At 37.9% G+C, this 14,765-nt stretch overlaps 1 protein-coding gene across 1 annotated transcript in view; it reads right to left on the bottom strand.

The window, feature by feature from the left end:
• The window catches only part of LOC123630521 (limbic system associated membrane protein), a 599,650-nt gene that overhangs the window by 264,014 nt on the left and 320,871 nt on the right, over positions 1 to 14,765 (bottom strand). The window contains exon 2 of the mRNA XM_045540224.1: positions 12,966 to 13,198. Coding sequence (XP_045396180.1) covers positions 12,966 to 13,198 — 233 coding nt within the window. The remainder of the gene's footprint in view (positions 1 to 12,965; positions 13,199 to 14,765) is intronic.

The following is a 14,765-nucleotide window of genomic DNA, read 5'->3' as shown; positions in this document are numbered from 1 at the left end:
TGTGCCCCCACATTAAAACTCATGAATAATACCACAGGGTTCATTTTACCTTTCTCCCTCTCCAAAGTTATACCTCTCCAACAATAAGAAACTGGTTATCATTATCCTCAACATATTTATTTACTTGCTCAATTCTCTTCAACACAGCATGGTCCTCCCTCCTGGACTGCCTCCTTACTCAAACACCCTCTGGCATGAACCCTGGGCCTTTCAGGAATGTCACCCCACTCAGAAACCCTCTTTGTATAGGCCTTGACACAGGTTGGGCTACTTTTCCTCTACATTGCAGCTTGCCTAATCGATTTTTGACTAAAAAAGAAGACAGGGGCCTTATTGTGTTTTATATACTTAATTTGTTTGTCACTCAGGTAGCCTAGGACGGGAAAAGTTTTAAAGGCAATGCATGTCATCTAGGAGATTGTTGTGCAAAAATGAGTGTTTCTTATTTGTAGCAAACTGAAAAGAATAAAAGTACCCATATATTGAAAAATATATATTTATACATGCCATTTTCCCAGACTTTTTAAATATGTGAATTTTAAAAGCTGCCTTTAATATTTTTTAGAGTACATATTTAGGTAATACATAGAAAAGATAAATGCTACAAATGATGCTGATTTATGGTGGCTTACAGTATTATTTAAAAACATTTGAAAGGGGTAGAGTAGATATTCTTATCTTAATAAAGTAAAATCTCTGTGTAAAAACCAGCAGATGTGTGAATAGCCACATATAATATCATGTAAGTGGAAATAAAAATAACTTGTCACACAGACTGGATGTAGTTATAACATCTAGCATAGGCATATCTAATATGTAATAAGCCCTTATTTCCAAATCTTCCTAATAACCCTGAAAATTCTGACCATAAGGTATTAAAATACTCATAGATGCAATGACTCAAGATTTGAATATACTAAAAAAAGAAAAAAAAATTGAATATAGCTGAACATTATACATTAGTCTCTATCTTCAAGTAGCTTTCTTCATTGCTGGGAATTTTATATTAAGCCACTATTGGTACTGATAACTTCTTCTCTCTTTTTAAAAAATTTTCTCTCATTCTCAAGAAGGACAAATGCAGTTTAGAAAGTATGTGGATGTAAATGGTTAATTTACTTTAATAACTAAGGGTGGACTGCAGCTATATCCAGAGAGCTTGGAGATAGTGATGAACTATGCATGTATGGGATAGATTTAGATAAAACTTGAAGTCCTTCTTTTGGGGGAATATCAAGTTAAAACTGCATGAGTTTATATTCCCCAAAATTTTTGTCAAAGTTTGACTTTTCCCCTTTACATTAGCTGTTTGGTTGCTAATGTGGATAGTGATGTCTTTCAAGCCTGCACCTGACCTATTAACAGCCAACCAAGAGGCTGTTGTATGAAAAATTAAGCAGAAGAGTAGGAAAATTAGTACACTTCAGCATATGAAATCCACATGAGAAAACTTTGGTTAATCATTAAGATTCTCAACAATTAATACAATTAATCCTAAGGACAAATCTAAGTAATGAAGATTTCAAATTCTTATTTTATTAGAATGCCTTAAAAATGAAAAGAGATACAGGCTAAATTCAATTTCAATGTACTCGTAAAACTTCTGTATGAAATTCATAGGCAATGTTCAATTGTTGAAAAACTAATCAATTCAACATGCTGTTTATTAAGGAAGGAAAAGAAGAAGGGCTGGAAAGAAAGAAGAAAAAAGGAAGTAACAAAGGAGGGAAAGAAGAGAGAAACTGAGAAAGCAAAAAGGAGACCTTCTTGGAGTTCTGGGTAATAGATTCTGGTCAGCATTGGGAATGTTTAAGAGGACTATAAAACTTACTTCTAAAAGTTTAAATCCTAGAAACAATAAGTTCTAGACTAACCTTCATAAAAAAAGTCAATTTGTGTTTCCTTGTTGAGTTTTCAATTATTAATTATTAATACAAGGACATTTCTATACAATTATAGACAGTATAGATATTCTAGGATTAATAAGATCCAGGAAATATAGCTTTTTAAGTGCGAGGATTTGAAAAGAAACATCAAACATGTTGATATTATGAGGAGTCAAACTCTCACATGTTTTTCACAATTATATTGTTTTAACTGAGGTAATTATGGAATACATTTCCTGGCAACTAGTGGATAGATTCTCACCAGGCTTGTGTGTGATTTGAGTTATAGAGATGAAAAAAAAAAAGTCTGGAATTTTGTTTAACACTACAGTGAAATATAAGTATTTATGTATAAATACATTTTAAAACTCCAGGATTTGCAAATTAGGCCACTTTTGAAACAATATTAACCAAATTAGAATAGCATAAGAAAACAGCAAAAGACTCAATATGGGAATGACCACTCTAGTATGGGTACCAACTTGACAATTATGTAATACATAATTAAAAATATGTTAAAAGTTGTAATGTAAGGTGAATGAGGTATGTAAAAATAAAATTCACATTTAAAATATTGTCATGTCAGGATTTCCTTTGTATTCATATACATATGAAGGTTCTTAATGCTACCTTCATAACAAATACCCTAGTTTTCAGTGCCACTATTCCTAAGGTTCAATCACATGACATTAATCTGTTTTAAATGACCACACAGGTTTATTTTATTTTTAATTTTTACTATTAAAAGGTTCTAGTGCTTGTTCTGCAGATTTTTTGTATATAATTTGATGTAGTGTCATACAAGAAAATGAGCATGCAGACAGCAGTAAATTTCTCTCATTGATTACTTAGATCCCTAGAATAGTAGTTCTTGATTTTTTTATGAGCATCTGAATCACCTGCAGAACATAACAATCTGCAGAACAAAACAACAAGTTTTGGTCCCATCCTTAGGAATTCTGATTCAATTCTTCTAATTGCGGTTCTCAGAAATCTGCATTTCTGACAAGTATAAACCAAAATGTGACTTTGCCACAGGTTATATAAGGATCACATCTAGAGAAACACTGTCTTGACACATGTGTCTCCATATGCAGCATGATCAGAAAAACCAGGAAATCATAGACTAGGAAATCTCTGGGTAAACCTTGGGGAAGAAATAGGCATTATTAATGGAGAAAAGGCAGAGTACACTGTTTATTTTATTGAAGTTAAGGGTGATGTTTTCTTAATCTTTGATTTTTAAATCTGTACAGGAGCTGGCATGAGAACCAAAAGTTTGGCTTTAGATGTGGATCCCTCCATTCATTAAGCATCTCAAATGCATGTTCATATTTGGGTAGCCTTGACTTTCACAGATGCAATACTTAATAGCACGTAATCACAAGTGATCCCAAAGGTCACTATTGATTTGTGAATTTGCTAATGCAAAACTTTCACCTGTGCACCTCATGAAGAAGGTGTGTGGAGCTGTCATTTAGCAAAATATTGAGTTTAGTGAACCACGGAACATATTTATTTCACAAAGGATATTTTGTTTGTAAGGATCCTTGTGAACAGATAAAAACTTACTTCTTCTTTGACAGGTAATCACCAAAATGAGAGAGAAAATATGGGAGATGTTGAAAAGTCACTAATGTTGTAGAAATACATGTATATAAAAAAAGAGGACTTCCAGGGAAAATGAGATGCAGGAGAAATGTGAGGAGTTATAAACACTCAGAAATGTATAAAGTTGAGATTTTTGAAGTTTAGAACAGTATGCCACAACCATTTTTTTTCAGCTTTGATGCCTGAAAATGTACAGTTTGGGGAAAGAAAAGATTTTCTTTCTATGGTACTAAGCTAGGTGGACAGTCTTGGAGGGCCTAAGATGGTCCATGAGAGTTAAGATATTTGTCAATCTACTTGTTCTCTATCTTATGTCTAGCAAGATTAGTAAGGACTATTTGGGGGGGGGGTGTAACACTATCTGAAATTGAATGGAATTATGCAGAATGACTTCCCCATATTATCTTAAGGTATACTATTCTTTTAGAATGGTAGTTCTTTTTTTTTTTTTTTTTTGAGACAATGTCTCACTCCATTGCCCTGAGTAGAGTATTGTGGTGTCAGCCTAGCTCACAGCAACCTCAAACTCCTGGGCTGAAGCAATCCTCCTGCCTCAGCCTCCCAAGTAGCTGGGACTACAGGAGAATACCACATGCCCAGCTAAGTTTTTATTTTTAGTAGAGATGGGGTCTCGTTCTTGCTCAGGCTGGTCTTGAACTCCTGAGCTCGAGCGATCCTCCTGCCTTGGCCTCCCAGAGCTCTAGGATTATGGAGGTGAGCCTAGAATGGTGGTTCTTAAGGTGTGGTCCCTACACCAGCAACATTAGTGTCACCAGGGAACGTGCTATAAACGCAAATTCCCAAGCACTGCTCAGATCCACCGAATCAGAAATTCCAAAGATCTCCCGCCAATTTTAAATTTAACCAACCCTCTGTGTATTGCTGATATACACTGCATTTGCTACTCAAATATCCTTAATAAATGTAGGTATGAACTTAAAAGTGATGCTAGTCTGAGAAGCCCTTTAGAATCCTAAAGAAGTAAAGGTAAAGACTGGATGCTAAGGAAAAGAACAACTGAAAAAATTGGCTGGAGGGACCCAAAAGAAAAACTGAAAAAGCCAACTACAAAGGTAAAAAGCAATGAGTGAAAGTAGCTGTTAGGCTCTGGGTAGCACCCCAGGATGAGAACAAGCCTTATGGAACTACTGGAGCACCAGCAGCATCATGGTATTCATTATCATCATCATCAACATCAACATCATCAACATCATCATTATCATCATCCATCTATTGGGCGAGAACCCGTGATCTCCAAACAACAGGCTAGGGGTTTACATAGATCATCTAATTTCATCCTTACAATAAATTTAAAAGGATTTAAATTTTAATTTTATCTCTGTTTTACATATGACAAAACTGAAGCTTAGAGAAGTTAAGTGCTTTACCCCAAAGTTTATTTAGGTAGCAAGAATGGAAACAGATTTGAATGAGGCAAGGCGACTGCAGAGCTCACCTTTTTAATTGCATTCTTTAGTGATACCTTATAGTCCCTTTGAGCTAAGGGTGGTGTCACCATTGGGTAAGGAAAAGAAATACAGTACTTATTTAATCATTAGTTAAGTAGAACTTGCAGAAACCATCAAGGCAAGGCATAAAAAATACAAAAGGCTCTTAGAATCTGAAGAAAGGTACTGTGGGGTTGGGGAGAAGAGGGATGTCAGCCACACCTAGAAGCAGAATCTTTGATGTGGTGAAAACCAAGTAGAGTTGAGGTAAGGAGTAGGAGTCAATGGGAACAGTGTGAATAGATAAAACCCCTGACAACGACAAAGCTGAATGTCCCAGAGGGAAGTGCTTCGGCCATCTGGTGCTAGAGATCAAATTCTAACATGTATACAATTGTCCAAAAATTCCCCTGACTCAGGCTCAAGGAGGAGACAATCCCTTCTTCATTTCACTTATTAAGTACAGTCTTTGCTGCTCATTTTCACTGTCAAAGCAATGTGATTAAGAAGAAAATCTAATAATATCTCGAATCATACATATATGAGTTTGTCCTAAGCCAACAAATAACCTTGGGTAGGTTCTTTATCATCTCTTAATTTTAAGCTTTTGCATATAAAGTTATTAACACCTATTTAATAGTAATATTATTAGAATTAAATGAGATAATAAATAAACAGCACTTGGAAGTCAGTAGGTTATTTTTTATCCCTTAATATTAAGTTAACTTTAATTTCACTTGCACTGCCATGGCATGAAGGTACAGGCAGTATGATCCAACCTAGTTCTAGTTCTAACACTCTTGAGATGGTCAAGTTTGTAGCTTAAAAGTACACACATAAATGTTTTAAAAGGGAGGAAATTTGGCTTAAATATAAATCCTTAAAGTAGTCCTTAAAGTCATAGCAAAAATACTCTATTCCAGTGGAAATCGTTTTAGATTTGATTTCAGGTCTGCTTGGCACCTAACTACCCTCTGAACTCTCTGTGTGATCTTGAGAAAGTAACCTAAATTTAATGAAGTTCTATTTTCTCATCCAGAAACCAAGAATATAGGCTCAAACTGTCCAAATTTATTCAGCATAGGAAAATACATAATTTCTAGTTGTGGTCTCTAGGGGCTCTCTAATGATATCAAAGGTTGTGAAGGTACTATAATAGTGTAAAAGTATCCTAATATAACCAAGCAGGGTTTTTTAAGCATAATCCATTATAAAGATATATATTAATATACAATTTTACATCAAAAATCAAAGGAGGATTACATGAAGACATTTTTAGGGAGAGAAACAGGGAGGGCTGTCTGAGAGCTTGTATGCATTTATCTAACTGAATACTACCAAATAGGTATTTAAATGATTGTATAATACTAAGCTTTAAGACCACTGGACTTCTCTGTGTTAATTTTGTTCCTACTTACTAGTGCATGAGGGGCTCAGGGGAAATCTAGAATAGTGGCAAACACAACAAAATATTTAGCTATTTAAGCCAAGATGGCAGACTAGAAGCAGCCCATGCACACCACTCTCAAGGAGAGGCTCAAAAGTTGCCAGTGAATGCCCACCTACTGAAAGACCTCTTGGGGGGAGCATTGTAAATTATCAGAGAAGTGACAAGAGACAAGAGACACTCAGAGAGAAGGAGACAGACAGGGATGGGGAGATCCATTCCCCAAGATTGAAAGGTACCTGGGGGAGTTGCCTACAGGTGGGGAAGGGATAAAGGAGAGACCCCAGAGCCGTACACTCCCCACGTAGACACTGCGACTGTGACTGGAAATATGAGGCCCCACCTGCCTCCCCACCCCCACAGGCCTCTGTACTGATTAGGGAATTGCTTGGAGTCTGTATGACAAAGTTGCATCAAGAACAAGCTCAGCTGGCCTTTTTTCCAGGTTTCCACAGCTGATGCCATTCTGAGCAATCAGGTCCAGGGCACCTGGTCTACACAGGGATGAGCTTTCCTGCAACTGCCCCCATATCATCCCTTGCTGGGCCAGGGAGAAAGCAAGGAGAGCACATGCTCTCTCATGCCAGTGACTGGGGGCCAGGTGACCCTCCCACCAGGGAATTTAGGTGCCAATACCATTCAAGAGGACCCACAGTAGCAGCCCCTATGTGAACTGTGTGAGCAGAGAGCCCTGGCCATTGAACAGACCATCCCACATGGCCCTGCACTGTGATCAGTGGAACAAGTCCCTTGGCCCCATGCACTGCCCCATTGAGGTCTATGCCCCTGCAAACCCACATGCCAGCTGACAGGCCATGCCACCGTGGACCCACAAACTGAGGAAAAAGCCCTCTGGCCCTGCACACCATGTGAAGGTACACACCCCCGTGGGCCATGCCTTCTGTTTTTGTACACTGGCCAGCAGGTTATGCCCTTGTGGCCCCACATGCCAACTAGTGGAAGAAACTCCCAGCCCTGTCTGCTGCATGGAGGTCCACACCTCCATGGACTTGTGCACTGCTTGGAGGTCCACGCCCCTGTGGATTTGTGTATTCACTGGTGGGTCACACCCCTGTGGACCCACACACAGTGAGGCGGGCCATACCCTCTGACCCTGCATGCCACACAATGGGCCATGTCCCCTAGTTTTGTGCACCAGCCAGCAGGCCATGTTGTCACAGACCTTGTGCCAACCAGTAGAATAAGCCCCTCACCCCCACATATGGTGGACCCACACACTGGCCAGCAGGCCACACCCCTGCAGCACTACACAATGCCATGCCTTCAGTCCAGTTCTCCACCACAGATCCACTGGCCACAAGCCAACTGCTGCCCTTACACCTAGACCTGGGTGAGAGTGACTGCCCAAAGCCCTGACAGCTGTGTTCACTGCCTAGTTAGCCTGATCAAGCAGCCGCTGCCACCACCACCACCACTGGGAGACCTGGGTAGAGCAATCTCCCACAATGCCTGTCTCTGTGGAGAGAGACTAACCCAAACCCCAGCCTGAGCTTCCAACAGTGGCCTAGGGACCAACCTACCTCTCCACATGAAGATCCCCCAGCACCATCTTAGACTGTGATAACCACAGGGGAATGGGACAATGTAGAACAGCTACATTATAAGATCTCAGTGCATCTGCCCCTCTTTTACTGGATCAGTCTTCCCGAATAGGACATAAAAACCCTAGCTAGAGACCTCTCCTTCTTCTAACTAAACAGGAGAGTTCCTAGCAAAGGACAACAGGAGCACTGCAAACCTATCTGCCTTAAACTGAGAGAAGAAGTTTTAGATGAGAAGAAATCATCAAAAGAACTCTGGCATCATGAAAGAAGAAGGTAGTTCAATTCCCCCAAAGAATCACAATAGACCTATTGTAATGGGATTCAACTATAAGGAATTGTCAAAATGTCAGAAATGGAATTCAGAGTACGGATGGCAAATAAGATGAATGGGATTGAAGAGAAAGTTGAAAGCCAACACAAATAAGGTAAAAATATATTTCCAGATATGAATGAAAAAAATGAAAAAGTTGCTAAGGAGATAGACAACATAAGAAAGGATACAGTAGAATTTAAAGAAATGAAAGAGTAACTTAGGGAACTTCAAAACACAGCATAAAGCATCAACAACAGGTTAGACTGAGCAGAACAAACAATCTTAGAGCTTTAAGACAAGGATTTTGAACCAACACAGGCAGTGAAAAATGCAGAAAAAAAGAAGAAAGAACACTGGAAGACTGAACAATCAATCACTCAGAGAAATATGGGACTAAAGTGAGCCAATATATGAATTATAGGTAGATCTGAGAAGAAGAAACAGCAGAAAACATGGAAAATCTATCCAAGGGAGTTATTGAGGAAAATTTCCCTTGTATTTCCAGAGATTCAGCTATCCACATATAAGATGGTCATTGAATGCCAGAAGATTTATAGAAAATAAGATATTTCCAAGACATATAGTCATCAACCTGGCCAAAGTCAAAGTGAAGGAGAAAATTTTACCAGTTGCAAGATAAAAGTAATAGCTAACTTATAAAGGAAAGCTCATGAGGGTAACAATAGACTTCTTAGCTGAGACCTTAAAAGCCAAAAAGGATTGGGGTCCCATTATTAATCTTCTTAAACAGAACAATTGTCAGCCAAGAGTTTTGTATCCTGCAAAACTAAGTTTCATAAATGATGGAGAAATAAAGACTTTTCCAGGCAAACAAACATTAAAGGAATTTGTCACTGCTAGACCTGCCCTACAAGAAATGCTTAATAGTACACTATATATAAAACAGCACAATAGACACCCACCAGTGTAAAAGTGCCCAAAAATCAATGCTCACTACTCTTGTAAAACAATAGCACAAGAGGGAAAACAAAACAACAAGGTATCATTCAACATGAGGAACAGAACAGTACCCCACATATCCCTAGTAACACTGATGTGAATGATCTTAATGTTCCAATTAAAAGACATAGACTGACTGAATGGATGAAAAAATATTGCCCAAGTATATGCTATCTCCACAAAACCCATCTAACTCACAAGAATATTCACAGACTCAAGGTAAAAGGATGGAAAAAAAAATATTCAAAGCAGATGGAAACCAAAAGTGAGCTTGTGTAGCCATTCTCATATCAGATAAAATTGACTTTAAATAAACAACAGTAAAAAAAAGACAAAGATGGTCATTATATATTGATAAAAGGGGCAATTCAACAAGAAGACATAATAATTCTGACTATATACGCACCTAAGACAGGAGCTCTAAGATTCATAAAACAAATTCTACTAGATCTAAGCAAAGAAATAAACAGTAGCAAATCATATCACCAAGACTTCAACTCCCCATTGATAAAACTGGACAGATCATCAAAGCAGAAAATCAACAAAGGAATACTAGAACTAAATGGAACTCTAGAACAAATGGACCTAACAGACATTTACAGAACACTCTACCCCAAAAGTACAGAATATACATTCTTCTCATCAGCACATAGGAAATTTTCTAAGACTGATCATATCCTAGGCCACAAAGCAAGTCTTAGCAAATTCAGAAAAATTGAAATCATGCCATGTATATTCTCAGACCACAGTGGAATAAAACTAAAAATCAATTCCATGAGAAACTCTCAAATCCACACAAAGTCATGGAAATTAAACAAGCTGCTACTGAACAATCCTTGGGTCACTGATGAAATGAAGATGGAAATCAAAGATTCTTTGAATTGAATGGCAAAGGGGACACAAGTTTTCAAAATTTATGGAATATAGCAACGGCAGTGCTAAGGAGAAAATTTATATCCTTAAATGCTTACATCAAAAAGACAGAAGACAAATTTCTAGTTCACATGTCAAGGAACTATAAAAAGAAAATCAAATCACACCCAAAGCTGGGAGAAGAAAGAAAAACAAAGTTCAGCGTAGAAATAAACGAAATGGAAACCAAAAATACAATACAAAGGATCGATGAAATAAAAAGTTAGTTCTTTGAAATGATAAACAGAATCAATAGAACACTAGCCAGATTAACCAGAAATTGAAGAGAAAGTACTCATCCTCAATATAAAATGAAAAAAGAGACATTACAACTGATACTACAGAAATGCAAAATATTGGCCATGAATACTATAAAATTCTCTATGCGCACAAACTTGAAAACCTAGAGGAAATGGAAAAATTCCTGGAAACACACAAATTCCCAGTCCTGATTGAGGAAGAAATAGAAATTCTGAACAGACCAATCGCCTGCAGTGAGATTCAGGTAATAATAAAAAATCTCCCAACCAAAAAGGTCCCAGAGAAGACAGAATTACAGTTGAATTCCACCAAACCTACAAAGGAGAACTGGTACCAATCCAAAAGAAGTTATTCCATAACATCGAGAAAGAGGGATTCTACCTAATTCATTCTGCAAAGCTTGTATCAACTTGATACCAAAACCAGGAAGGGACACAACAAAAAAAGTACAAATCAATATCCCTTATGAACATTAATGCAAAAATTCTTAACAATTCCAGCAATTTCACTACTGGGCATCTACCCAAAGGAAAAGAAATCATTTTATCAAAAAGACACCTGCACTTGAATGTTTATGGCAACACAATTCACAGTTGCAAAGATGTGGAATCAACCTAAGTGCCCATTAGTCCTTGAATGGGTAAAGAAAATATGGTATAGACACACACACACACACACACACACACACACACACACACACACACACACATACACACACACATCATGGAGTACTACTCAGCCATGAAAAGGAATGAAATATTTAGTGAAGTAACAGGAATGGAAAAAGAAACAGCACATGTTCTCACAAATAAGTGGGAGCTAAATTATGTGTGCATCTGGGCACAAAAAGACATAAAGGACATTGGAAACTAAGAAGTGGGGAGGTTGGGAGGAGTAGAGGGATAAAAACTTACCTACTGCGTACAATGGACACTGTCTTTGTGGCAAGCACACTGAAAGCCCTGACTTCAGCATCATAGAGTGTATCTATGTAACAAAAACTTATGTATCCCCCTAGTATTTTGAAATTAAAAAAAAAAACAAAGGAGAAAAATCATGAAATCATCTCAAAAACTGGTCATTAGATAAACTGTATTCTAAGGAGCCCTAAATGAATTAGTTCTCTCCCCTCTCTCTGTGTCATTGAATTAGGTAGAAATTCTCCTTTCATATTGATGTGTATGTGTGTGAATGCATGTGTGCTTGCATTTGTTCTGAGGTAGCTGGTAAATTAACCCATTGACATATTTACATGTCTCTAGTTATGTTTGCGCATTTAAATGGGTTACCTGAGATCTCAACCCTGGTGTTTTCCTTGTTAAGAATCTCAAGTACTCTCTACTAAACTACAGGGAGACCATGCTATGCTTTGACCATGGTTGGAAGTTTGCAAGCCAGTAGACATGTCTTTTACAAGCAATAAAATGAAGCTGTCAGCCATTGCAAATGGACCAAGATAGAGGTCATATGACTAAAGCACCCCTGTACCAAGCAGTCTCTGATGTATTTTATTCCAGTTTCAATCTATTAATCAGAGGAGTTGGGAGAGCAATAATTTAAATGCTGCAATAATCAATTCCATGACAGATTAATAGAAGCTACAGTCAAACTTTGCCACACCACTGACTGCATTGGAATCTCGACAGAAGCCTTAGGGCCATGCCTAATTTGCATTAAATTTACATAAAATTGTAAATCAAGAATACATGAACACAGCCCTAATATTTGTTAGTGCTTAGATCTTTCCTGAGAGATGGATTGAAACTACCGGTGGTTCGACTTTGCTCGCAATAAAATTGTGCAGCTGATCAGCTTTGTTATCCTTCTGCAATCATAGGGAAAGAAACCCAAGAGAGCTATAGTTTGAGAGCATGTGTATGCCATTTAGGGTTTTCATCCTATAAAACCATGATTCAGATGTGCCTTTGGTAACCCCAATATAGAAGCATATTTTCCCCAATGACTTTGCAGATCCTTGTCACTGGATTTTCTCACAAGTAACTTGTCATTAAGTGGAGACACAAACCACACATGAAGCTGTACAGCTAAGAAGATATCAAGTCATCTGGGAATGTTCATTTTTCCAGAAGACTTTTGCTATCATAAATCAGATAACTAGTGAAAAACAGATAATTAGTGATAATCTTTAGGGTGAAGACAGATAAAACCAAACTTTCTCAAATTCAGCAAAGCATTCCATATCTCATAGGGTAGAAAAGGGGACTTCATATGGTTCAAAGCATTCTGTGTGTTCTTGTTTCTCTGTTTTACCTTGTTCCAATAGCTGTGGGTTTTGCTGTATGTTTTCCCAGTCAGGGCTAGGAGGAAACATTTTCACCATGGGTCCTGGCTCACAGTGACTAAGGCTACTCTCTCTATACTCTCGTTAGCCCACTCATTTTAAGTCTATCTTTCTCAGAAGAAAATAATAGATGCTTAAGTGCAATAATATATTTGAAAGCAGTTTTTTTCAGAAAATATTTTTCAAATATTTTGTACATCATGATTAATCTCTGCCTCCCACCTCTTCCTTACCATGCATCTACCCAGCCCTTTTCTTACCTTGCACGATCAAGTAAACTTGGGAGGTCTTGGGCTCATGCTGTGTCTGAACCGAGCAAGTGTAGGAACCCTCATCATAAACATCCACCTTCTGGATTCGGAGGCTATATTCCAGAGAATGACGTTTCTCCAGCTCAACCCGGGGGTCCAGAGACCACTTGTCATGTCCAGCGAAAATGATGCCAGAACGGTTCAACCAGGCCACCTTCGAGTTCTTGTCTTCTACAACACACCTGTCAGAGCAGAGTAACAATGTAAGTGCCTTAATCACAGCTGTTTCTGGTTTCCTTCTCTATGTGACCAGATTCAACAAGACCAATCAAACAAAAAAAATAATTATATGCAGAATGAGTCATTGCCATACCATTTCGTGGAGTCCTAAGTATTTTCACTATTTCCTTTAAGATCTAATTACCATGCAATGGATGGATGTCATTATGTTAGACTCAATTCAGCAATAAACAATCTGACTGTGAGTAATGAAGGCAAATAAAGTTAAATTAGTATTGATTTTCCACTGAATTATCTTTTTTTTGTTTAGAAAAAGGCCATTCACAGAGAACTCCATCTGTTTAAGTAATTTTGAGAATATACAGTTAATACTGTGGCATTTTTACTCTATCTTAAACTGTTCATTCTGTTAGAAGTATTGCCTATAGTCTTGTGTGATGTAGATTCAAGTTATGCTCCGTTGCTGTAGGAATTAGACTAGTTTGCTTCTGACCTTTATGAGTTTGCAATACTCACTTCTAGAAATGAACAGGTCCAAGAGAAAGTGGATAGGTATTGTGTCAACGAAATCAAAGCAAACATCATCTGGCATAAGTCTGGTTCCAGCTGCTGAAGGCAGCAGGTTGTTTGGTAGCAAGATAGGTTGCTACCAGCACTTCTGGTCACACCAAATGAATGCAATCTTTTATGGAAGATGAAGAAACTAGTTTTATAGTTTATATTCCAAGGAAAGTAAAGGAAAAATGACTACATTTTTTAGAAACCTAAAAAGGGTCTCTTTCTGAAACATGAAAGAAAGAGGAAAAGAACATGCATTATTGGATAAGGTGTAAATACTTTCTGGTGAGTATGGTTTTCTTCTTCAATTCCAGCAAGAATCTGGCAATAGAAAGATCAAGCAAAAAACAAAAAACTAAAAAACTTCTCTCTGTATCCCTTAGGCAAGACTTATGCCTACCACACAGGGAGACTGTTCCATACCCTGTTTGCAGCTGCAGAGCCAGCTGTTTGAAACCCTGGGGCATGAGGGAATGGACAGAAAGAGCCAGGAACACGGCAGCAGAACAACTGAAACACCATGTGCCCCTGTATTTTCTAAACCAAGTCAAATCCAAGTTTTCTCTGAAGTCCAAACAGCTAGGCATAGAGATTCCACACCTACGCATAGGCAGAAAATTGATGCATAATCCACAGGCTGTCCACCTAGGGATATAGCGGCCAACTGGTATCTGATAAGAAAAAAACTGTCTTTTTAAATACCTATTCTATAGTACTAAGACCTTTTTATCCCATTATTCTTAGGTGAAGTGTATAAGGTATTTATTTATTTATTTATTTATTTATTTATTTATTTATTTATTTTTTTTTTTTTTTTTGAGACAGAGTCTCACTTTGTTACCCGGGCTAGAGTGAGTGCCGTGGCATCAGCCTAGCTCACAGCAACCTCAAACTCCTGGGCTTAAGCGATCCTACTGCCTCAGCCTCCCGAGTAGCTGGGACTACAGGCATGAGCCACCATGCCCGGCTAATTTTTTTGTATATATATTTTTAGTTAGCCAGATAATTTCT

This window comes from Lemur catta, chromosome 1 (assembly GCF_020740605.2).
Source record: "Lemur catta isolate mLemCat1 chromosome 1, mLemCat1.pri, whole genome shotgun sequence".
NCBI classification, from domain to species: domain Eukaryota; kingdom Metazoa; phylum Chordata; class Mammalia; order Primates; family Lemuridae; genus Lemur; species Lemur catta.
This window is presented reverse-complemented; position numbering and strand designations above follow the sequence as displayed.